The sequence below is a fragment of the Periplaneta americana genome, chromosome 10 (assembly GCF_040183065.1).
Source record: "Periplaneta americana isolate PAMFEO1 chromosome 10, P.americana_PAMFEO1_priV1, whole genome shotgun sequence".
In the NCBI taxonomy this organism is placed as follows: Eukaryota; Metazoa; Arthropoda; class Insecta; order Blattodea; family Blattidae; genus Periplaneta; species Periplaneta americana.
In genome coordinates, this window is record NC_091126.1 from 44,823,317 (window position 1) to 44,851,104 (window position 27,788).

General features: G+C 35.6%; 1 protein-coding gene and 1 long non-coding RNA gene across 10 annotated transcripts in view; one reads left to right on the plus strand and one right to left on the minus strand.

Annotated features, from left to right (window-relative positions):
- The window catches only part of LOC138707630 (uncharacterized), a 66,840-nt gene extending 42,862 nt beyond the window's left edge, over window positions 1–23,978 (plus strand). Inside the window, exons 3-4 of the long non-coding RNA XR_011334302.1 lie at window positions 3,358–3,516; window positions 21,404–23,978. This is a non-coding gene — a long non-coding RNA (uncharacterized lncRNA). The remainder of the gene's footprint in view (window positions 1–3,357; window positions 3,517–21,403) is intronic.
- Window positions 11,535–27,788, minus strand: part of dome (cytokine receptor domeless) — an 888,032-nt gene continuing 871,778 nt past the window's right edge. For all 9 annotated transcript variants that reach the window (XM_069837294.1, XM_069837295.1, XM_069837297.1 and 6 more), the window contains one exon: window positions 11,535–22,277. In XM_069837294.1, coding sequence (XP_069693395.1) covers window positions 21,123–22,277 — 1,155 coding nt within the window. In that variant the 3' untranslated portion in view covers window positions 11,535–21,122. The remainder of the gene's footprint in view (window positions 22,278–27,788) is intronic.

Genomic DNA, 27,788 nt, shown 5'->3' on the forward strand with positions numbered 1-27,788 from the left:
ATTCTAACTTAATTTTCTACTTAACCATTCATTTAATCACAAAATGTACTATAGGTTTTCTATTCATTTAAATGTACGTACCCTATCGTCCCTTTCAATCTGCAAGATTATTTCACTTCCACCCTGTGCGTGAAAGTAATACATTTTAATCAGTGCCTGCAAGTATTCGGCACAAATATATATATATATATATATATATATATATATGAAGCGTCCAATTCCAAAACTGTCTAAATCCATTTTGTTTAAAATTGAGATAATGGCGGTTTCGTCATCTACCTAAATCTGTCTACCAATTTTCTAATGAATGTTGTGCTAAATTCTCTCTTTCTTTCCATAAATAAGCTTCAAATATGACGAACACTGCAAACAAATAGGAAAAAAGTTATCAGTTTTTGACGTTTCCTGAAAATTGTTAAGGATGGATGTAGACAGTTTTGGAATTGGAGGCTTCATATATATATATATATATATATATATATAATTTTTAATTAATGACGCGCACTTGATTTGCGTCATTCACCCAAGTACCTCCATTCAGTGGGTTACTATGATAAGTGTACATAGAAAATTTGTGTCTGACAACTACGATTACTTTATTCAAACAGTAATTCAAAAATTTTCCATGATCCAAGAAAATTATTTTTTCAATAATTGAAGCGTCGGCTGGAACAACGTTGTAAGTTACAAAATTTTCATTCGGCGTGTTTCCGTGTAATAATGTTGTATGTTATGTTACCTTGCTATACTCTTTGGCTTGCCACTGTCCATCAATGCAGTAGGCCTACGTGAAATTTGTCCACTCAAAAGTTTGGTACCCTATAAGAACAACGTTGTACGTGTACACATTTTTGCAGCTCCTGTAAATTTTACCAAATGTAACTTATAACGTTGTTCCAGCTGACGCTTCAATTATCAATTATTTGCAACTCTTCCATATTGTAAATTTTTCATTGTTTCATATTGTATTGTATTGTATTTGCTATTCTATTCTATTAATAAAATAAAAATCAAATAAATATAAATTATTTTCTTATCAATACACATTTTTCTAGTTTATTATTTCTGCTTCTTACCTTGTAAGCTCTACAAAATTTTAAGCTGCCTCTCCCCCAGCTTGGAAGCTGGCGACACCTCTGTCTGTACATCCCACTTAGGCATATGGGTGACATGGAGGTAGAGTTTCCATGTTCCCTTGATTTTAGCACTAGAAGAAATTTCATTAATAATATGTAAACATATTACAAATTTCGTATTTAAGATTTAAACGAACTCGACTTCTGTCATTTCCGATTTTGAAAAATCAAGTGAAATTTTAAGGGTAGTATGCAGGGGCGGCTTTCGAAGGGGGGCTGCGGAGCTGCAGCACCCCCAGTCATTTGTGGCTCTTGTCTCGTTTTATGTTGCGAAATACATTTATTATACAGTCTCTATTTAGCGGCTCGAATTGCTTTTTAAATTTCGCTCTCATTGACATGCACGCAATCGTTAGTGAAGTCACTTCCTCCCCTGGTGCTGCCAGAGCAAAGCAAGACACAAGGACAGATTGGTGAAGCCACTTCCTCCCCTGGAGCTGCCAGTCTCGTATCGGATGCTTTGCACGTTACTTTTACCCCTCCCCCTGCTGCCCCTTTCCGTGAATCCAGAGTTTCCAGGCGCTGCAAAATTTGCAGCAGTTTGTCAGTAGCGCGCAATTTTAAATACATTTTTTTTAATGTTGTGAGTATAACAAGTGCGACAATATTTAATTCTGTACAGTATTTACAGTCTATTCAGTTCAGTACCTTAACAATTCAGGAGAAATGTGAAATTAAGTGCCCATCAGTTGAATCTCATAATTGAAAGAGCCGCTAAACAAAATAGCCTACAAAGCTCGCATATTTTTTGCTGATTTATCCAGTATCCCTGCTTTCTTCTCTCAATCTCCACACAGTCTGTATTAGATTAATGTGTTTCAAAGACAATTCCATCAGCTGGGGCAACAAGATGGAGTTTTAAAATAAGAACAATAAATGTTGTTCATGAGAAGAAGGAGCCATTGCTAGAATGTTTTCAAACCATAATGGAATCTGAAACATCTAACAACATCACAATAAATTAGGCAAGGGCCCTGGTGCGTACTGTTGAAAATCCTGAATTCAAATTTCTGGCTCACTTTTTTTTCATTTTTTGATGTATCATATAGATATATTATACAACCAACTACAACATCGCCAGTTAGATAGTTCTAAGGTTCAAATCTGCATATAAAAAATTAAATTATGGTTTATTTCACGACACTCGCAACTGCAGGGGTTATATCAGCGTCGCTGGTGTGCCAGAATTTTGTCCCGCAGGATTCTTTTAAATCCCAGTATATCTACTGACATAAGCATGTCTCATTTAAACACATTTAAATGCCATTGACCTGGGCCGATGACCGCATTAGCTATGTTTTCCATTGTAAAGACTATGTTAAACGACATATCGGATTTTAATAAGAAGATGATTCAAAAGTTTGCAACCTACAAGACAAGGCGCATGGAACTAATCTTTAAATAAGGTACGTTGCATGGTATATTCTTGTATGCAGCCCCCCTGAATTCAATACCCATGAGCCGCCACTGGTAGTATGCCTTAGGCCTACTGCTAATTCTCAAAATTGACTAAAACTAGACAGGAATTAGTCTTCTATAAAGCCACAACTGCTCACTACTTGACTGAATTTTACTCTTTCGCACAATAATAACAATTTGATTTTGAATTAGTAGATTTTGCAGAATTTTCTCATTCCCTATCATGACTTCAGTCTTACAAACTTGTTCTGTGGCTGAAAATTGATCGCTCCTTTTTATGAGGTCGTCCTATAGTCAGTTGATAGAATAATGATTGTTGTGGGAACCTTAATGCTGACATTCCATGAATATGTTACTTCCATTTTCTCCATCTCTTCGCATTAACTCTTGTAGACAATGCATGAAGGTCATTTTGTGCTGTTTCCAGTTGTTTATCCTCTGACCTTGGTATCAATGTTTTGCTTTCATATTTGAAAGCTGGTTTGAATGCAATGCCATAAAGTCTGTGTTTTATCCCTTTTTCCTACATTTATATCAACATTCTTTTTAATGCAGCCATTCATTTTATTATAATTTAAAATCTTTTGTTACAAATCTACTCGATAATTGCACTATATTCTTTTCACTGATGACTTATAATCTTGATATAATATGATCTTGGAATAACTCTGAAAAGATGCAAGGGACTTCTAAAATAGTTACTTAATGTTTTGTGTTATTTCATGATTATTTTAAACTTAATTTAAAGTGTTCGATTGCAATGACGTGAAATAAATATATGCTTAAATATACATTTTTTTAGGTGTTTATCTTCCTCCAGGAGCTTACGGGATTTTTCAACCTAATGCTGTGTACACATGGTGGAATCCTCTGGAGTTGAATCTACACACCAGACAGTCATCTTTGCCATAGGAGACACAGAAGACATTACATCGGTAATGGGCAGACATTCAAGTTTTAGGTGAGATTCGAACCTAGACTTTAGCAACAAACCAAATGGTAGGCCTACAATTGGAAATAAGTTACGACAGGTACGCAGTTATACAATACATAAACCATACATTTTTATGAAACTCTATAGCACCTAGGTGCAATATTATTTTAAATTTTGTGAAATTACATACTATTGTTTTGTCACAAGTTAAAAAAATGAATTGTATGAAGGGGACACATACTTTCTCTTTGTATGATTCACGTATTTCACAACAATTCAGTTCCAATATCATTTTATTAGTTATATTACTGTTCATAGTTTATTTTCTTAAACTGCAATTGAAAGATGTATATGAAATCATTTATTACGCACCCAAAGAAGGTACATTTTTACTTTTTGGATTCACTAAAGGCATTTTTTTTATAATGCCTTGTTGTTGTTGATTAGTCAACTGTCCAAAGACAGGTCTGAACCTAACAAGTGATACCAAGAAGGCACCACTTATGAGGCAACTAGGCCAGGAGATAATGAGGTAGGGCGCCAGTTTCTTCCTCCTCCATTGCATACATTGCCAACTAGCAATTAATTTTTTACAAATTTCCATGATACACTAGATTTTCCAAATTGTATTTGCTTATAAATTTAGTCTGTTATTTATTAAAATCAGTATTTAGAGTTAATAGAAATATGAAAATTAAGCAGTCGTTTATAATGAGATTTTAATCATGTTACAGTTCAAATGAAACTATCGTCCAAGACAAGATTTCAAGTGGAAATGATTCATAGACAGTCTCTATCACAAGCAAACATTCTCAAAGGGAGCCATTGGCGTGGCTCAGTTGGTTAAGGCACTTGTCTGCCAGTCAGAAGTTGCGCTCGGACGCAGGTTCGATCCCCGCTTGGGCTGATTACCTGGTTGGGTTTATTCCGAGGTTTTCCCCAAACGTAAGGTGAATGCCAGGTAATCTCTGGCGAATCCTCGGCCTCATCTCGCCAAATACCATCTCGCTATCACCAATCTCATCGACGCTAAATAACCTCGTAGTTGATACAGCGTCGTTAAATAACCCACAAAAAAAAACTCATAGGGGCAGAAAAAAAAGTTAATTTTTTTTCTTCCACCATGTTAATAATATCAAAACATGTGCTTATACAAATTTTGGCCACTCAAGCGCAATTACCAGGGCCGTTTTCCTGGGGTTGTTTACAGAAAGAAAACAAAACTTCATGGAACGATTTATTGAAACAGATACAGCAATTGTAGAGCTATTTTTCAACATATTCTCCACCGGAATTGAGACATTTGTCACATTGTGGGATCAACTTTTGTATCCCTGTGCTGTAGAATTCTGCCGCCTGGGATTGGAACCAGTGTATGATAGCTGTCTGCACCTCCCTATTGAAATTGTGTTTTCTTTCTATAAATAGCCCCAGGAAAACTAACTTTCTGAACGGCTCTCATAATTGCACTCGAGTGGCCAAAATTTTTATAAGCACTTGTTTTGACATTACTAACATGGTGGAAGAAAAAAATACAATTTTTTATCTGCCTTCATGAGAATGTTTGCTTGTCCACTATGAAGACGATGTTAACAACTGACAGAAAAGCGAGAAATGGCAAATCACACACACTTTGCATGAATTTTAAATGATTGAGGGTGAGGTACAAATTCTGACTGAATATAGTGTGTCTCTCTCCCAGCTAGTAATTCTTTTTTGTCATTTAAATTCTTTTCTCGCTGCTCTATTTCTATAATTGCGCGACGCACGCATGCACGCACCGACTGACAAACACACATACAAGCATAGAGAAAAAAACGCCATCCAAAACTACTTTTTGCAGAAACAAAATACAATGAGAAAGAAAATTGAAGATTGATGTAAAGCAATGTAAAACACATAAATTCTGTTTCATTTAAATTCCCTTTGATGAATATTTATACAAACATAAACAATTGCATTATTACTGCTCTACATATGGAACTGAACCTAAATTTGATTCCCAATCAAAACTGCACATTAATCATTTAATACATTATAGCTTGTGTGACATATCTTTAAAAATAAAATATTTTTGGTGATGTGTTAATTATAAAATTGGCATATTTTTTATCTCCTCATAGATAATAGCATTATTAAATATTTCAGACGATGTGAAATCAGAATCTCTCGTGATTGGATGCATTTTGGTACAATTTGCTTTACATGTAATTTGTGTGGAGGAAGAGTTTTCATTGTTTCAAAATTTCAGGAAAATTCACTTGCATTACAATAGAAATTTAGTTATGTTATTAAAACAGTCTTCTCAGTTGCAGTCATATATGAAATTTTCTCCAGTTATCACAGATAGCCTGGCAAAATGGACCTGATTATCTATGTTATGTTAAAAAGGTTAACCTTCCTATTATGTTGAGGTGGCAGCTGCTCTATACAGTGTTAGGAAACTAAGTACAAATATTTTGACAAGTGAAGGAAAAATCAAATTAAATGGAAAATTCAACTGCAATCTTTCTTTACACTTAATAGTTTGTTCAGTACTTAGCAGTATATCGAGCCATCATACTTTGAACGAATAAATAAGATGACCATCCATCCCGATTTTTCTGGGACAGTCCCGAATTTAGACCCTCTGTCCTGATTTAGATTTTTCTAGATTCATAGTAATGTTTTTAAGGGATATGAACTCTAAAGTTGGCAATATAGTCAGTTAGTTGCCATTGCTGGTGTTGCTATTATACTGGGTGTTCAGTTCAAAATGTGTCATGGCTCGCTGTATGTCGTCATGTGGCTATCCGATGAGCCTAGAGAATTCAATCTTCCTACACTTCCGCAGAGGCATATTACCTAAATCCGAGAGAAGTTGCCTAGCAAGTACGGTGTTCATTCTGAAGATTACTTACCGATACGTACGGTAATTCCAGTAGTGGCAAGAATGTGAACTGTTTGGAAACACGTACTGAAGTGAGTATTTTTTTTCTTACTGTCGGGCTATGGGGAGAGGGTTAAGACGATTACTTACGTATTTGTTGACATTAACTTGGACGGTCAACATGGACACGGAGCATTTTGATTTGTGTTGTGGAATGTTGCCGTATGCAATCGATGATAACAAATACCTTGCGTACGACTTGCCCCGCAAAACACAGTTCGAAAGAGGTTATGGTAGCACACAGACTTTACAGACCGCCATCTGTTGCTACGACATTCAAGTTATACCGCACACGTTCTAAAGTTCAGATTGAACGCCTTGATTAATAGGCAACTTCTCTGACATAAAAGCTGAAACTCGCTTCAAATCGCTGACTCAAAACAGTGACGTCATGACACACTTTGAAATGAACACCCAGTATCTCATTCACTTCAAAATTGGCTACCACTCATATTCAATTCAATGAGAGGCACTGGCAGAGATTGGACTGGGAGAGATGTTATGAACCATGTGATTGGCTAAGTGACTAACGTTTTCATTTCATGTGCTATAGTAGCCTAATGCTACAAGATTACATTTTCATACAACTCATACAAGAAGTACTCTCTACCTCATCAGTCGCCATTCGTAGAAATGATCTACTGGTGGAATCAACAATTGAACTATTAAAAGAGAAGCCAACAAAAAAGCAGGGAAAGTCCCTCAGTCTCAAGTAAACTGGAGGTAACACAACTGGAAACCAGAAAACAAGCAATTGACGAAGCTTAAGCCCTCCCTAAAAAGAGCCGACTAGATACAGCTCTGAAAAGATAGAAGATTATATACAATCATCACTCATCCCCTAGAGGCAAAGGACAGCCAAACCTTGATTTGATGCTGGGTGCACAGAGCACAGACAGAGGCAAATCTAAATCTCTATGCAGAGAAAAGGAAAATATATACAAATTGCTCAAGACCAAGAAAACTAATTTCATAGAAGAACAAGGAAAAGTCCAAGCTCAAGAGGCGTTAATACCCCTTGGAAGAAAGTTAATCACACTACCACAGAGATTCTACTGGAATCTTGGGAAAAACACTTCTCCCTTCTCTTCAACAGAGGTAACCTATATATTATTTTAATGTACCGAAGTACATATGATATTTCCATGCAGATATTCTGCGTCATCATACGATGAAAGAGTAATGGAACGGAGAAAAATTCTCTCCGGCACCGGGATTTGAACCCGGGTTTTCAGCTCTACGTGCTGATGCTTTATCCATTAAGCCACACCGGATACCCATCCCGGTGTCGGACAGAATCGTCTCAGATTAAGCTCCAACTCTTGGGTTCCCTCTAGTGGCCGCCCTCTGCACCCTCTCGTATGATGACGCAGATTATCTGCATGGAAATATCATATGTACTTCGGTATATTAAAATAATATATCTTCGTGATTTAAGACGGCGCTTATTCCGTCGGATCCCGGCCAACTAGTCACTCATAACGACTGCACCTCAACACATGTGTGGACTTCAGTCCTATGTTCATAGACATCTATGACGTAGTGCAGAGGGCAGCCACTAGAGGGAACCCAAGAGTTGGAACTTAAACTGAGACGATTCTGTCCGACACCGGGATGGGTATCCGGTGTGGCTTATTGGATAAAGCATCAGCACGTAGAGCTGAAAACCCGGGTTCAAATCCCGGTGCCTGAGAGAATTTTTCTCCATTCCATTACTCTTTCATCGTAAGAGGTAACCTAACCAATACATGTCAAATCAAGAGACGAAGAGCTGATACTGTGTAAGCATAATGGAAGTAAGAGCAGCCATCCTGAAGGCGAAAGACAAGAAAGCAACCAGACGAGACGGAATTTATAATGAAGATCTCAAGAACACAGTAGATCAACTGACTCCCTTCTGAAACAATCTATCAAACATATGCAATCGATTTTAATATGTATAATATGTCATTTTATCTGTTTTATGTTATTTTATCCATGCATTGCAATGTGTTGTTTTTATCGTGATTGTAATTTTTTTATTTATTAGGTATTTATATTTCTCATGCGAATTTATATATAAAAAGTTCACAAATCATTTACTATCGCACTTTGGAAGGTATCCCAATTTTGGGACTTGAAAATCTGGCCACCTTAGAATAAATTATTTAAGAGCGTGCTTCCCACATGTGCCTGTTCGTGAGTAAATTGTGCTCATTTAGCTGGCAAAGCATGTTGAGTGCATACAATGTCATTTCACATGTGAGACAACATAGACATTCACAAGGATGGCAACTCAACTATACTCTCCAGGTAGACACCATTGTTTCTTAATGCACATTCCAAGTAAGTTTCCACATTGTGGCCGGCTATATTTTTTCTGTTTTTTCTTTCTAGTATGAAGATCTAATAATGTGCGCAGTTTGAGGGGAGATTTTGAGATAAGCTCATTAACAGTTCCTTCCTTCGTCAGTTTCTTCACCTGGAAGTTCCTATTCAATTTTGTGACAAAAAGATTTACTTCGTTTACATGTTATTATTTTTAATAACTATTTCCTGTGCCAAAATTCTGTCGACTGATAATAGAATTATTTTCATTACCTTTAAATATTATTTTTAATACAAACAATATAAACACAAATTTTGGTTTAATAACGAATATGTAATTAACTGTATTTGTATCTGTAAAGCATGCTTACATTCTTACTCGTGATGTACCGGTACTGATTTATTTTTCTGTACTGTGAGAGAACATGTGTATTCGAGTTCAGGTGGAAAGAATAATTCCAGTACCATCTTCCTGAAAACCAGGCACTAATGCATACAAAGAAAGTATTTCCATAACTGTGTCATACCTTAATGAGAGCTCATTAACAATTGATATGTTCAGGTTGTTCCTCCAAATAAATAGAAATTAAAACATAAGACTTTTGCACTATAGGATATGCTGAACTACATGAGGGATTTTTTGTTCTCTACTAAAAAAAAACTATTTTCACATATTTTCCATGTAAAACATTATAATTACCTATACCTCTCAGAATATGGAATCAGTAACGAGAAGGGAGGTAGTTCCTTCACCATTCAGTTTTAGTACACAAAAACCACATCATCATTCCGAGCAATTTTTAATATTAAAATTACAAGGAAACAATTATCTTCAAAGACTTCTAGTGAAAACGTACCCTTATTGGGCAACACAGTTTTCTTGTACTTCTACCATCTATTTATCAAAATCAATGGCAGCACTGTCATCATTTGCCTAAAGCTATAATATTTGACGTATTACACACAAATTGCATTACATTCTAGGAAGCTGATAAATGAGTGAATGTGTTTATTCTGTACGTCCAGGAAGAGACTAAATAGATTTCACGAAGAAAATAAATATACATTTATTCATGAGAAAGTAAGTAAAGATTCCTTTTAGTTTCAACATAGCACAGCTTTAGTTAATGTATTCGTGAAAGACAAAGCAATTGAAATTATACCTTAAATGACAGATGTGTACGTTATTCTTCCACTTCTGCATGTTATGGTGCAATAGAGGTGACCAGTAATCACTCAATAGCTAAAGTTAGGCGTATGAGCTCTGCAAAGCACTACATCAGGAGGGAAGATTTCGTGGTGGTGGTGGTGTTGTAGTAACAATGATGATGATGATGATGATGATGATGATGATGATGATGGTGGTGGTGGTGGTGGTGGTGGTGGTGGTGGTGTAGTAACAATGATGGTGGGAAGCCACTGGCGTGGCTCAGTCGGTTAAGGCGCTTGCCTGCCAATCTGAAGTTGTGCTCAGGTGCGGGTTCGATCCCCGCTTGGGCTGATTACCTGAGGTTTTCCCCAACTGTAAGGTGAATGCCAGGTAATCTATGGCCTCATCTCGCCAAATACCATCTCGCTATCACCAATCTCATCGATGCTAATGAACCTAGTAGTTAATACACCATCGTTAAATAACCAACTTAAAAAAAACAATGATGATGATGATGATGATGATGATGATGATGATGATGATGATGATGCTGATGATTATAGTTTAAGCTTACGAGATATCCCCGTTTTCTAGGGAGCATCCCCAAATTTTGCTTTTCGCCCCTGGACAAAATTCGTCCCAAAAATATCCTTGATGTAATAATTTATCCCCAGATTTTCAGTGTAATTATTATAATTTTATGAAAATGTTACTGAATATCTCAGTGCCTGGAGTATTTGTTCACAAGAAAAGATATCTGGAATGTATATTGCTGAGGTCTCCTCCAGAAAGAGAAACGACAAATGCTGATGGACTTGAAATGGATGAAGATAACTTATTTAATTAAATTTATTGCTTGAAGAAATATGAGACTTCAGAGAAAACAAAAAAAAAGTAGAATGAAATAAAATGCTACTCTTTGTCCAAAATAGAGTGAAATTTTACAACTTTTTCTGGCAAAATGATTCCCTGCACACAACTTCAGAAGTTGATTGAACTACCTCTATGTCTTCTGGCAAGTAATGCTTCAGTGGAGAGAGATTTCTCTTTAATTAACACGATATGAACATCCTAAAAATCCAGATTGAGTTTAGATACTGTTTGAGCCATGCTTGCTATCTTAACAAACTTCACCATGACCTGTCAGGAATTTGCTGCAAAATTGGCATCCAGAAAAGACCTACTTAAAAAATGCATTCTTCTGAAAAAATACTGGTAGTTTAAGTAGTAGTGAAGTAGAATGAATATTTTATGTGTAAATAGAATGAGTAATTTAATTCTTTAAAGAGTGTAGAAACGATGTAGGTGAATGGCAAACTAAAGAAAATGTTAAAAGTAGTTTTTCATAACATGTCGATATCTGTCCACAGAAATTGTGAAATAAATCTGGTAACCTTATTATACAGTAGATGAGACAGTGAAATTACACAATATGCAATGCAGAGAATTAATATAATAAATCATAATGTTGAAGAAATCATACTACTAAGGAATTGTAAGTAAAGCAGCACCATAAAACAAGTTTCCACTTTCACATTTTCATGTCTAGAAGAAAGTGGTCCAAATTTTCCACAATGTGATATCCCAAGCTTAATATGCATGGAGCTAAATACATAACAAACAATATACGGATATTAAGTCTGAAACTGTCTGAAGTAGTAGTGTTTCAATTTACAAATTTTATTTCATCTTTGAACTACAATCTGTACAAACATAAAATGTTAAAATGCTATATACATACAGTCAAACCTAAATAATGTTTACAAATATACTATATTTACTAACTTCCCTTTAAAGGACACACTCGTTTTAAAAACTCTGATATGATTTTAATTTATCAACAATAATTATAAAGAAAAATCCAAATATGAAAACAAGGAGAGTGAGATGGGATATGAGGAGCGATGAGGTAACAGTGATTGTCAAAGGATTGATTCAGTGTAATTCCATGCAAATTCCAAAATAATATAACGAGATACTAAAGCTTCTAAGTTCAAATAAAACACGAGGAAAGATCATCACTAAAGAAAGCATTTCTACTACCATCTATAAATTTTAACGATTTACACCAATGAAATTAAGTTTCCGCTGCATGCAATAAGTCATATTTCTTCGCATACTGGAAACTTTAGAGCAATGTAAACAGTTGTGAAATTCACACTGCAGCATAGTGGCTGTTGTGCACAATACAGAATTAGCAACTGTAACAATTGCAATTTCCGTACCATATATGACATCCCTTAATAAAGGGGGATAAAGTACAAAGTACATTTAATGATAATACGGAATCTGAAGTGCTTTATTTTAAATATTGTACCATAAATTTTCTACGAAATAATAACATTTAGATGGTTGTATTTGTACGCTGAGAAAGTTCGTATCATAAATAAAACAATGAACCATAGCATTAACAGATCTCAAAGTGATTGGAATTAGGTTTTTGGGTAATCTGCCGTGTACTGGAAGTTGACAATTCCAACGTTTCGAAACTACATACATGTTCCATCATCAGAGTAAGGCCAGAGAGGTCTTCTGCTCTGTTGGACTCGTTACACCAGGCTAATCTGGACGACTGAGCATAACTAGCCCAACAGAGTAAGCGACCTCTCTGGTCTTACCCTGATGATAAAACCTGTATGTAGTTCCAAAACGTTGTAAATGTCAAGTTCCAGGACACTGATTACCCAAAAGCCTAATTCCAATCACAGTCACCGTGAAAGCCTCAAAACTCGTATTATAGAACTCGAAGTGATTATGTAACTGTTTATATATACAGGGTGTTGAAAAAGAGCAGTCAATATTTTGAGAGGTGGTAGTATTCATAAAAACAAGAAAATAGAGTCTAATAAACATGAATCCTAAAATTAAACTTTGGGTTTACAGTATCGGAAATTTTATAGAAAAAGTAACAAGGTATAAGTCTCTAAGGTGTAGGGCAGAAAGATACATTGCAATTAATGGAATATCGAGCATCTCCTGTAATAATGATGAACAAGTACTCACATCTCGGAAGATATTAATTTTGGGACTCATGTTTATTATACTTTTTTGACATTTTGTTGAATACCATCACCTCTCAAAATATTCAATGTTCTTTTTTAATGGAAATCACATTGAGTACTTCCTACGATGATGTTGATGAACAAGACATATTTATTACATTTCCTTCTCTTGTTCTGATAAATGCTACCCCTTCTCTAAATATTGAATGCTTTTTTTAACACTCTATATGTGTGATGTGTATATATGTATATGTCTATGATATGGTGAACCGTAAGTAATGTCATTACTTTCAGGGAGTTATTCTTTGAGATATTTCAAACAAAAATGTTTAATACAATTTTGCTCGTTTTTGCTCCCTTTTCCAGAAAAAAAATGTTTTATAAGAAATATTTCATAGCGTACTTTGGGAAAGTTACTGAATCAATTCCCAATACGCTCATTCAATTTAAGAGAGCAGTATATTATGATACCGTAATAAGTCATTGAAAGAATTTTAGTTGTCCTTTAAATGTGCAGAAATTTGATACAAACAAATGTAACTATTTGTTGCAAAAGAATTTTAAAATGTACAGTAATGCACTCTGACAATGCTGTAAAGGTTATTTGCCTGCAGAGAGGCAGATATGTAGACCTAGGTACTCCAAACAGATCGCGTGTGCATTTGTGAGAGATGGAGAAGATGAAAATTGCAAACAGAAAACGTAAATATAACACAAACAGTTGCGTTTAAAGAAATTTGATTTCTTGTATACAAATTTGGCAGTTACTACTTTAAAAATTAAAGTGGGAGGAAAATATTTCTAATTGGCTGAAGAAAATTTTTTTTTAATCATTAAGTTGATTTGCATAACATAAATTAAGTTTTTGTTATTGCTTATTTTCACCAAATATTTAATTAAAATTAAATCACCTATTCAAAAGAAGCCAAGTGAAGGGGTTATTCAGAGCAACACAACCACCCAATGTGTATTCCCTACGGATTACAGCATTGCACGGTCACATAATTCGTGTCTTTTAAAATGGACGTTCTTCTGGAAAACTATTCAAAACACAGCAAAATAGTATTTGACTTTTCTGTTGCTCTTTACTAAAGGAATCACCCACCAGAATGAATGACATGATTTCACCCTGTATATATATATCTTTCTTTATCCACTATTAATGTTTCTCATAAAGAAAAGTGCATGATGATCTTTCTATTGACCCTTTTAAGAATATGATATAGAAAGGAACATTTATTGTACAACATGGATACTATTGTGCAGAAAGACACCATCCCACGCAATACTGCAATTCAGAACACAGCCAACTTTCATTTTAAAGACATTGTTATTCGCAGTTAGTTATCATATCAAATATTTTATAAAATCGGTCCCATTATGCATAGAAAAGTGACATCAAAATGCAGAATGAATGTAAGGGAACAAAGTCACTTCGTATATTCAGCATTTTATAATGCTGTGGTTTAGTTCATTCTGCAAAATTTCATCCAAACTCATGATGAAGAGAGAATTTTATAAGTCACATGAAACAGAACGTAGTCTCAAGTTTACTATTTAAAATTCGAAACAGTATCAACTCTACAAGGCATAATGCAGTAGTTCATAAGACAGACAGCAGAAATTGATGAAGTTTGTTAGTTTCAAGCAAAAATATGCAAATTATTTCTCCTATGAACATATTGGTTCTGTGTTATTTCTTTCGACTACTACCTGAAAAAAAAATATTAAAAATTATATATTGATTTGGTCGATAGTCTTGGACATGACATAGAAAGAAAAATAGAAACATAACATTATCATATGATTAAAGTGAACTTTAATACACAACCTCTCTCCCTTTTGTGGACGGACTAATTTGGCTCTAAACCTCATTTGTCATGAGTTTTGTTCAGTACCGAGACAATAATAGGTATTTATAGATTACTACTATACTTCTTGTCCAAAATTTCTCATAAACTTCTGAAACATATGTAGGTAAATTTAATTAATTATAATACTTCATTTCATTTCTAAGTGACAGTATTTAGCAACTTCAGTTATGGTATGTTCTTTTATTGAATCAGACAAATACCAATATGTATGCACTCACTTTTCTCATTTTTACCATTCTTTTTGTAGCAGTTTCCTCCATTTCCTATGGATTTCCGTATGATTAAATATAATGTTAAAATGGGACTTACATCATTGCCGTAATAAAATGAATATTACATAATACTTTGGATATCCAGAACAGATTTAAAAATCCATGTCAAACTAACACAAAATATCAGATTTTTGTTGATCTAAGCAGTTTTCCTATTTTACAAATTTGATCATGATACATAGTACACATGCACTTCCACACAGTGAAATTCAATATGCTGAACAGAACAACAGAAGTAATAAAATTTATTTTGATATATTACTAAAATTCTCTAACATTTAACAGTTTAAGATTAAAAAAGTGAAAATGTGTTCTCCAAATATACAAGGTGTTTCCGTGATGATGATACAAACTTTCAGAGATGATGGAGAAGGGCAAATGTATCAATTTGAGATAAGGAATCCCAGACCAGAAACGGCTGAATTGCAGGTTAAAAGCCAAAATTGTTTTGGGATACCTATTAAAATGGAATAAGAGGACTTACAAATCTCTGTCTGTGGATGTAATAATTGTATTTCTCTGCACTACTATCACAACTACATTTACAACAGTTGTCCACAATGGCATCTCCCAGCTGTGATGCAGGCGTGACGTCAAAGTTCTGTCGTATCTGGTCAAACAACTCCGGAGTCGTTCTAATGATGTCACAGGCAGCAAGAATTCGTGCCAGGAGCTACTCTTCAGTTTGTGCAGTATCTCATACCCAAGACTTTCATATGATCCCACAAGAAAACATCAAGTGGGATCAGATCAGGTGAACGAGCTGGCCATGGAACAGGACCTCCTCTTTCTATCCACTTTTCAGGGAACGTTTGTCTAAAGTGTTCACGAGCATCATGTGAAAAGTGGGCTCAGGCTCCATCATGTTGAAACCACATATATTGACCAACAAGTGGGATATGTCTCTCAGAAACACAGTGTACATTGCTGCAGTTAAGCAGGGTGGAAGAAGATATGGGCCTATTAAACAATCATTGTCTATGCCTGCCCACGTGTTCACTGCAAATCTGTGTTGATGGCTATTTAACATTCCATCTCTGGTGAAACAGGCTTCATGGGTGAAAAGTACCTATGCAGGAAAGTGAGGATCGACCATACAGCGCTGCAGAAACTACGCAAGTTGCGAAGTAAGCAGAAGTCAAAACATGCACTTTCTGTGGGTGGTAGGGGTGCAGCTGCTATTCCCATATTACTTTCCAAACAGTACTGTGCGCGACACAACTGGTCGAGTGCTTATTGAAGGATCCACAGCCATGTGATCAACCTCTCTCTCTCTCTCTCTCTCTCTTCCATGTCGGGAGTCCATACAGTTCGTCTTCATCCTCGGTCGTGGTATTGTAGCACCAATTGCCCTGTTTCCCTTAACCGTTGGAAAAGTCTTGGAAACATGGTATGATTCAGATGTCTCTTACGTGGATACCTGGCCCAATACTACTTTTCTGTTTTCCTACTGTTTCCGTTTGCTTGTCCGTATACAAATACCATGTCTGCAAATTCCGCAACCATATGCGCCATTTCACTAGAGCTGATCGAATGTACTGGACACTTCAATGTGTAAACACAGACTGTAGTCTACTGACTTGTACCTAGTACATTAGGACTGACCATGTCACGCTACCTTCATTGCATTATTAAAGTTTAAAACTCATGTCATCTGCATCGCATTCTTGATGTTTTCTTTCCCAACCCCTCATGATGTAAACCTAGATAGATGTTGGTCAGGTTGCCTATCCCTACTACTGTTACATCGCCTGCAACCTACGAAAAATGGCTTTGGGTTATAGCTTTATGATGGAGGAAATTCTGGGCTAGGGTTCCATACCTAAAATTGATACATTTGCCCTTATCCATCATCCCTGAAAGTTTGTATCATCATGACGGAAACACTCTGTATAATACACACTTTCAGAGATGATCATTATGTTTAAGAACCTAGTAATACTAATTATAGTTAGATTATTTGAAATTTATTTTCAGAGTGATATAATGTTATAAAGGAAACAAATTCTTCATAAAACAGAAATTTTAATTAAATTTAAAATAAAATGTGATTTATTGTAAGAGAGCACCAAAATATTACATTTCATCCACATTTTTGGCAGAAGTTTAAAAAATGTTTACAGGAAAATAATATGAACTATGTAACTGTCTAAATTCATGGAATAAAAGTACACTGATACAATTATGTAAATTATTTCTATAGTTTACAAAGAATATCTGCAACATATTTGGTTATCTTTAACAGGATGTAAATCATTTTGTGATATGAAAAATACAGTGACTTCGGTGTCAGACATATTAAAACTTATTACGACATTTTATAATAGAAGGGTGCCTTGAAGAAAGAAATAACACGACATTTGTATTCCAGAATTTTTTTTAGATCAACAACATTTAGTAAGCATTGAAGTATACTGCGTAACTTTGCTTCAGTCCACTCTGACTTTATCTCAGCTGCTTCAAGGATGGTAACATACAGTATAATGACCACTGTGTAATAATTATGACTGCAGAAGAAATAAACTATAATATAAGCAGAAAATTTATTTATATATTTTTTTGTCGGTAGCTATAAATATATTTATCCTCTTCATGTTGAATTCAGCCAAAGCACATTTGTTCTAAGTTATTAGTGTGGTTGGTGCTATAACAATATTCGCGATGTCTAGTCAGATTACGTCTGATAATTGTGGACACTTCATTCTCCACAAAACTGGACCAGTGATTTATCATAGAAAAGTGCATTGATTCAATATGTGAAACACCTATTACTTTAAAGTATGTATGTCAGTGAATAAATCAAATACCGTTTACAGTTACTAGATGGGAAGACATGATGAAGTGCTACGATTGTTTACATTCAGTTACGAATATTGTAAATTGGAAGCCTATTAACAACTATACAGTGTCTGAAAGACTAAATATTGTAAAAGGGTGGGTTAGTGGGTAAATGAACCGATTTCGAAAAATGTATTCACTTTTCGTACAAAACAATACAAGCATTTGAAATGTTCTTATATTATGTATTAAAAACACGCAATATTAATTCTTCCTTTTCGTGCTATCAGTTTCAGCAATGAAAAAAATTATCACACCCTCCAGAAATAATGTTATTCCCAGTGACTAAAAATACTATTTTCTGAATAATGGAACAGACATTATCGCAATACAAGAATAAAGGTACCTGCATAAATTTCAGTGGTTCTTGAGAATATTCACATAATGTTTAAATATATTCTTTATTCTTTAGGATCAATAGCTGTGCCATGAGATTTCATAAAGAATACACAATACCAGCTCAGTTCAAAGCTGGCAGTATAATTGTACTGGTAATGGTAGAGATAGGTAGGAAATGAGGAAATCCTATCCACTATCGATTTGTTACCGTGTTTATACAATGTTCTAGCAGCTGTCAACTGCCATCTTATTGCAATGAAATACAAATTAAACCCACTCTTGCAACAACAATTATTATTACTGTTACCGGTATTATTATTGTTATTATTATTATTTTATTTTCAAATCCTTACAATAATATTTGCATTTTATTAAGTAGGTTTGACTGTTAAACATTTTGTACATAAAGGTACATGGCAATATTCTTGTCTCTCAGATTTCCCTTAACAGCAAGAAATAATTAAAATAGAGACTTTTAAAAACACCTTTAAATTTCACCTTAAATCATAAAGAAACAAACACAAACAAAACAATTCCATAACCAAGCCTGATTCACTTGCTTTGCTTAAAGTTTCCAACATAGCATAAAACATGTAGGTCATACGTTTTTGGTGCATGGGAAGTAATGATGGCACATTTTCTTTAAAAGCTATTAACATGAATTATTTGTGTGAAAATATGCGGCGATATTTATTAAGAATGTTACTCTTGCTTATTTGAAACTGCCACTACTACTAGTACTATTACTATTACTACTACCGGCAATTCCTGGTTTATGCCAGCCTTCACTTCGATGCATGTCGAGTGGTGATCAGGTACATTCCATCACGTCTCCCACTCCTCAGAAACTATCACTGGAATTTCGTTGTTTTTTTAGTTTAACCAGTTCTTGGACAGAGTCACGTTTTGTTTTGATTCATACTAAAATAAATATTGCACTGTATCTCATATCTCTTACAAGTGAAATCAAATTTACAGTCCTAAACTTTGGCCGTGAAAATGTTTTTCTCATCGTTTCGTAAAATAACACAGTCACATAGGTGATGTTTTGAAATCAGAACATGGCCACAGACGTAACCGTAGAGATCGCGTTTTTACTCTCGCACAACAATTGCTAGTTTTGGCAGAGAAAAATAGACTGATTTTATAAGCTTCAACAATCATCACACAACAAAACACCTGAAGGCATTTATAAGTTCTGGGCATACCAAATGTCTCATACACAACAGTAAAAGGTGCATACATATACACACATATTCCTTAACGAATTTGTCCACGAGTGCCAAACATCCTGTGGTATCTGAAAGCAACAGGGAATGAAGGAAGAATCTAGACAAGGAATGGAAAGAACTGTACACCACTTCCTGTGCTAATGACACTCACCGTCACATGAAGAAAGGCACAGGAATCATGAGCAATTGACGACTCGCGCTCACGGGTATGTATCTGAAATGTTAGGTAAACTAAAGCCAAGCCGCATGATCACAGGCAAGCCCGACCTACAGAGGCATACATTACCTATACATTTAAATACTACACATTTAATAGTAATTGTGATGTATTTCATAAGTTACATAATTTTTTGCAGAAAAATTCACACCTGACAAACGAGATTATTTTACACTCTTCTGGTCATTTTTGGACATTTGTGAATTGGCTTCCTGTACAAAGTAGCTAAGTACAATGTACCAGATACCGCCATGTCAACATTATACAACAAGGGATGGATAAATGGCAGGCTCCAATAACACAAGTGTAACATGACATTTAAGTTAGTTAACAGTTGCAGTTCGTAACTCTTTTAATTTCATTGTGTTAAAACATATGCAACATAACCATTCTGCATATAAAATTCATACTAATTTATCTGCTAATTGCCAGTTTCTCCACAATTAAAAGCATGTCTACGATTAATTCTCGTAACATTCAAATGAGAGAACTATCTCAGACAATTTCACATCAATCTCATCGATTTCGTCACGTTTTCAAGCAGACTTTAAAGTGATACGATTATCAGAAAGTGTTCTCAAATGAGATAGGATTCTCTCTATGATGGGGTAAAGTACCGTTTTTACAGTCAATAAGGAATGACATACTTTTCTTCAAAATGTAAGATATACATTGCACAAAATTTCTAATAAAAGAGGTATCGGTAATAATAATTCCAACAATGTAAGTGAATTAAATATTAACTTACATCAAACATTTCATTCACAGCAAGTCAAGGTGGTTAGTCTTCTGTACATTTATGCATTAATGATATAAATGCTTATCTTGCAAGAAATTTTCGCTTCCTTAAAGCAGCTTTAAAACATATCTTACACATAAGACACAGAGTTTCATTATTTAACATAGTTAAAATTCACAATTACCCTTATATAATTAAAGGTAATAAATTATGTAATATCAAATTTAAACAAGAAATTATGTATGGTACAATCTGAGCTAACAAACAGATCTTGTAAACAGCGATTTATTCCAGTTACGGAATCAATAACACGTCACTTCAACAGGTTTCGGAGGAACTGGCAACAGAGTTCTAAGTTTACCTCAGTTTGCGATGGTAGTGCGATGGGAGGGATTCAGGGCTTCTTTAGGAAAGGTAATTAAAGTAAATCTGTAGCAGAATGTACGTATAAAACCGAAGTTCTTCATGCAGTAATCAGATTCATAGTTTGATTGGCACCAGTACCACTAAAGAAGCCCTGCCGGGGTAACTCGGGGTGCATCGGCTATATCAGATCTCTAGACTGCCTGTCCAAATGGATTGTTTCACATGTTATGTCTTCCTTGTTACACAAAAGATCAATAAAATTATATAACGTTTTGTTCCTACTCAGCAGTAAAAAAAAAGTCCAAATGCTCTAGCACAGCTATGTCAAATGGCAAGAGCAAGCATTCAGATGTCCACAAACACACGCTCTAAACACTGGTGCTGGGTGACTTCACTTTTGCATCACCAATATTTGGAGGAAACACTTTGGTGTACGGTTCTTCAGTGTGGTCCTGGTATGCCGTTTGGCTCAAGGCCAGGGCATCCCTCTTCTCGAACTGTCTGTGCGGAACATAACCATTTGCTGCACCACTCACTCCCGCCCTCCGACTGTCCTGACCACCACCACCCGAACTCATCCCGCTCACAGGAAGCCTAGACTCATCAGACAGTGTCACATAGCCTGATGTTGTTCTCTCTTGTTGTTCAGGCTCCATGATCCCAGTATTCAGCGACATTGGAATCATACTTGGATGTAAACCAAAGCGACAATATGACTCTGGTGAATGAAGTTCGTCTTCATCGTGGTTGTCCTCCCCTCCACTGTTCACGTCTGCATCCAGGATTCCCTGGTTCTCTTCTTCTACCTCCGATGTCAGCAAAGAGCTGGAGGTAGCAGGAACTTTGTTAGCCACCTCGCCGGCCATCACATAGCCTTTGCCTGCAGAAGTCTCTTTGGAAGCAGGCCACAATGGGTGATGCGTCACATATCCCCGAGACTGCTGAGGTGGCTGACGAGGACTGGAATGGACACTGGAGTTGGCCGTGGACGTGGAGGGAGATGTGTCAATCATGCTTGCTAGACTCACGTAACCCTTATGGGGCTGGACTTGCTGCTGTTGCTGTTGCTGCTGCTGTTGCTGATGCTGCTGAGGGCTCTGTCCCTCAGTTGGTCTTCCATCCAGTCCGACTCTGCAATATCCTCCGGTAGTAGCGACTCCGGACCCCAGACCGATTCCACTTCCCGTCCCCACCCCCATTCCGCCACTACTGCCCATCTCTTCGCTGCTTGGCATGCTGATGTAGCCTGTCGATGACCAGGTGCCAAGACAGGTGTAGCCTGTGCCTGGTCCTCCAGGCCCAACTCCAACACCGAGGCCCTCCAGATCTGTCAGATTTGGTGTACTGCGTGCCACAGACCCAGAGCCTCCGCTTCCGCCACCTTTTCCCATCTTGACATAGGGGTCCCAGCGGGAACCATCACTACTTCCCTCTGGACGCAAGGAGCCAACATTCCTCTGTCGGAGTGAAGAAGACTCCCAGGTTGGAGAGTCAGGAAACACACCATCAGGTGAAGGAGGATGCTGCAAATGGGAAATGTCAAAGTAAATTACTTTATAACTTCACGTATACATTTATATTATCAATCAACACATTTTTGTAATAAAAAATTTACAAACTGTAAGGGAGAACACCAGGTAAAATTAGATTTCATGTTACCACTCTTATGTAATGAGTCTCATCAGAAATAAAAAAAGTATATAATGTAAGATAATATTAATCTGTAAAATTTGAAATATTACATTAATGGTTGTTGTTATCATTACTATTACTACTATTACTACTACTACTATTATTATTATTATTATTATTATCACTACTACTAGTAGTAGTAGTAGTAATAGTAGCAGCAGTGATTGCTGACGTAGTAATAATAATAATAATAATAATAATAATAATAATAATATTTTATCCTCACGATTACCATTATTATTGTCATATGCATAGTATTTTAATAATGGAATAAAGCAAGGCTGAAGAGTCAAATATACAGTGGAATCTCGTTTATCCAGCTTAAACTGGATCGGGAATGATCTGGATGATAGAAAATTCGGATAGTCCCGAAAAATCATTAATGACGTAAATAATATGTGATTGCACTTCATAATACAAAATATTTTGTTAAATATAGTACAAAAATTATCTACATCTATGTATGCTATACTGTAACAAATACCTAAAGTATAAGTTCGATTTCAATTAGGATACCGTATATACGAGTATAATAGCAATAAAATTATGTACCTACATAAAGAAGTCGTTGAGTTTTTCCTGTTTCAGCTATACATGACGTTTGCGTGCTATGCTACATAATAATAATAATAATAATAATAATAATAATAATAATAATCCTTGGCACCACTGCCCATGAAGGACCCAGATCGACCAGCTGAAGCAGAGGTGGATGATCATCCAACCAGAATGGATGTATCGTGTGGTTAACACGATGATCCCCCCAGCCATTATAGCTAATTTTCGCAACCAGATTTCGCTACCTATCATAGCTCCCCAAGTGCATCACGATGCTGTGTGGGCACCGGTCCCATATATTGGTCGAAATTTCTTGAGAAAATTTCTTCCTCCATGAGGACTCAAACCAGCGCACATTCCATAACACGAGTCCTAGGCAGGATAGCGTTTTTCTGGACTCTCATTCATTTAATAGTACTGTAGTAACACAGCTACCATAGCAACGAAAAATGCTACGAACTTAGGCACCAACCCAACACATTACAAAACATACTTATTTGCATGCTGAATGTTTTTTATAAACAAGCATAATAAAATGGTCGATAAATTTTACACAATCAGTTCAGATAAACCAGAAATCCAGATTAATGGGATCCAGGTAACAGGGTTCTACTGTATAACAATGTGTTTTTAATCATGAAGTAATTTTTTATGTAAATATTTAACAATTATTTTATTACTGTGTATGTATGAAACATAGAACTAGATATATTCATGACAGTTATTGTTACTGTGAAATTAGTCAATAAGTTATCCAACATTATTATAAATACTTGTACTAAATGAACAATATTTCTATCATGACTTGTAAATTTTCCTTGTCATAATCCTGTAACATTCACTCCCAATTTATGTATACCTACACAGAAGTTCTATTTAATATTAGACTTGTTCAAGTATAAATAAATTCCATATGTACTGTCACCTGTTTGCTCTGTATCTGTAATATAGGATTAAAGTTTTTTAAAATTGGTTATTTAATAATTCTGTACCGGTATTAACTACATAATTTTCGAGTGTCAGCAGGATTGGTGGTAGCAAAATGTTATTTGACGAGATGAGCCTGTGAATTTGCCATTTGATTACCTGACGTTCGCCTTACAGTTAAGGAAATTAGCAGCAGCAGCAGCAGCAGCAGTACTATATTTAATAATGTTTGCAGCTGCATCGAAATTCAACATGTGCAAGAAATGACATACGAATTTTGCTTGGAGTCCGAGTCCTCTTTTAGGGACAGGGTTACAATCTGCATCACACATCACAATCATTACTGTGAAACTACACAGGTTGCTAAGTTTGAGATAGAATTCTTCCTGGGATTATAACACTGAAAGTATAATATTCAGTACTGCAGATGAAGTCTAGGGCATGGAACTTCAATTAGCTTTCTTTAAGAAAAAATTAAAATACAGTGAAACTTCCCTTAACAGACACTTCCCAATAGCGGACTCCTCTCAATAGCGGACATTTTCAAATTCCCCTGCAAAATAACATTGGCCCTTATGATAAAATTCTTCCAAATAGCGGACATTCTCAATAACGGACGCGGACACTGAAATGTATCTCCTAACAACAATTTTAAAACTTCCAAATAACGGACAGCGTGAAAGAAGAAGAAGAAGAAGAAGAAAAAAACCGGACAGTTGTAAATTAAACAGAATTCTAACGGAATTCTTTGCAACAAACATTAGCGTGCATTTGAACGTTCTTGTACTTTATTGAAGGTAAGCAGCACAGTTGTTAGTTGTGATACTGTACGTGAGCAGACCGTACTTTCTTAGTTTGTCAAGTTGAGCATTCGGGAGTACAGTCACATTAAAAATGTCACAAAAACGTGAACGTTTGTCACTGAAAGAGAAAGTGGATATTGTAAAGCATAGTGAGAAGGAGAAATTAAGTGTTCGTGAGCTGGCCACAAAGTTTAATGTGGGAAAAACTCAGGTTAGTGAAATTTTGAAAAACAAGGATGTTATTTTAAAATCATACACTGAGAACGCAATTCTAGATTTCTTTGTGTAAGGTGAAGTGGTACAGTGACTGATGTTTATTTCATTTACAAAACATTTACTGGTACCATCTCTCTGGATGAATACTGTAAGCAAAATCTCACAATCTCACTGTCTACTGTACTATACTGTAAAATATAGTGTTGAATATGTATGAGAAATTTTAATGCGCTGTATACATACTAACGATTTTTTAAATAGCGGACACTTCTCAATAAGGGACATTTAATTTTTCCCCGGTGGTGTCCGCTATTGGGAAGTTTCACTGTATACCAATATTTCTGTTATCTATATACAGTATGCCTGAGAACATACTAAATTAATCAAATTAGAAATGTTACATGTGGAGGTCTGTTTCCTGATATTAATGAAAAAATTAGAAATAATTCTCATAAAACCAGAATGCCAAATATGAAATTTTTCTACCAAGTTTGGAGCCAACACTTCATATTTTCTGCGATCCATGTCTTCTGTCCGTACTGGGAAAATCCCTCACCACACTAATTGAAACAAATAAGAAGTAATTCTCAATCCAGAATGTCAAATATGAACTTGGCTTCTAGAAAGTTGTGGACCCAATAGTTAATATTTTCTAGGAGCAACGTCTTCCATCTATACTGGGAAAATCCCTCAGTGCCGAAAAAATTGTCGACATATGAATTCGAGGTATGAAGACCTAGTCTACAAAAGAAGTTATTACGTGTGTGATTGTTCGAAATAGTTTTAATTTATGACGATTACAAATCTATCATCTATTTGCCGTGAAATTATTTCAATAAGTGGCCTTAAATTGGAGGAAAAATCTACGAATGGTGTAGCCGTGAAAATATGTATATTTACATGTTCAAGAAATTTCACAGAAGCCAGGAAGGTCACTGATCAGAATCATATACTGTCATCACATTTAGGATTTCTGGTGTTCATATGACAAGAACTATTACTGAGTCATACCATAACTTCTGTTACAAAGTGTTAAATAAAAATAAAAATTATGTTCAAAGTATTTTAATTTCCTTGTGATACGATTAGTTTACAAGTACTTTCAACACTTATCACTTATTATTAAAACCCGAATTTCCATGTAAATAAATGCATGTTTGCATGTTTTGGTTTTATCAGAAGTAAATTCATGTATAATGAATACTTTGAAGATTTTAGATTTAATAGCACATATTTAGACTTATATATTGCATATTATGTCCATTTCTGGCTTTAGTGCATATATTATGTTCATTTGCATAAGTGCCTTTTATGAATGTTGTTTCGCAGAATCTGGTATTTCCACGTTATTGGTCTATTGAGAAAAAAATAAAAGAAAGCTACTGATAATATCGTTTCGTGGCATCGTATCTGACAATTACTTTTTGAACTTTCCAGCAAATCCTCCCTTTGTTATAGTGGAATTTCCAACCCCCAACTCTAGCTCGTTACAAACCCGAGGTCAAAACTGAAAGAAAGGAAGGCAAAAGCAGCATGCTCGCAAACTGTAATTTAGTATACTTTTATGTCGAATTATGAAGTGTTGCTCTAGCCTCTTTTAGAACTGCAAGAAGAGATCTCGCATCAAAATGGATTGAGGGAAAGGAATTTCTGAAGATGAACAGTGATGTAGTTTTGTTGTAATAAAGACGTAAGTACTTTTGTATTTTGGGGTGCGCGATAGCACTGTGGTTAAGGCATAATGTTGTAAAGTCAGAAGGTCGCAAGTTCGATTCCCGATGGAGTCATGGTCATGTGGAAATGCACAAGACTTACAATTCGATCTCACTTTTTTCCAAATTTCTTTGCTTAAGTATGCACCTGTCACTTCTTGTAATATGGAAAGATAATTTTCTGTATTCAAGAACATTCTTCAGACAAACACATGAGTTTAAGTGAAGAAGAAAAATTAGTTGGAATACGTTTTTTGAAAATTAATTAAAAGTGTAAAATAATGTAGAGCTCAATTTTGATAGTGCATGAATGCATACATGTTTTAAGATTTAATAATGCATGGAAATCCAGGCTCTATGTTATTACTTTTAAAAATAACCATATTAGTCTTCAGGTAATCATTAAGATGCTTCAGCAGGCCTTCAGTCCAAGGTTACTTGTAAGGACATGGAACAGCGATACATTTTAGAACTGCTTTGATAAGTTTACTTATCCTTATGGTTTATTGGGTTATTTTACAATGCTATATCAACATCTAGGTTATTTAGCGTCTGAATGAAATGAAGGTGATAATGCCGGTGAAATGAGTCCAGGATCCAGCACCGAAAGTTACCCAGCATTTGCTCGTATTGGGTTGAGAGAAAACCCCGGAAAAAAACCTCAACCAGGTAACTTGCCCTGACTGGGATTCGAACCCGGGCCACCTGGTTTCGCAGCCAGACACGCTGACCGTTACTCCACAGGTGTGGACATCCTTATGGCGTACAGCCTACCCGACCTGGTAAAATCATCAACTGTCCCTCTCTAATGAAACATTTGACTATCCTGCAATCATTTTCTGCTTCTTTACGTCTGAAAAATCTCAGCTGTTGTTTTCCCTAGGTACCTTATGAAGCACCATAACCATGACTATTCTCATTTTCATCTCACTACGTCACAACTGCTCAAGAAAGCACTCTCTTTATTCTGTATCTGCACTCACTATGCCTACTACCTTCATTGCCTGGTGAAAATTATAGCTGATGAACTTCAAAACTAGTCATACGCTCTGTGTACTCTGTGTTCGAATGTTGTACCAGCATTTATGCTACGACTTATGTATATGTTAGAACCATGCTGGTAGTT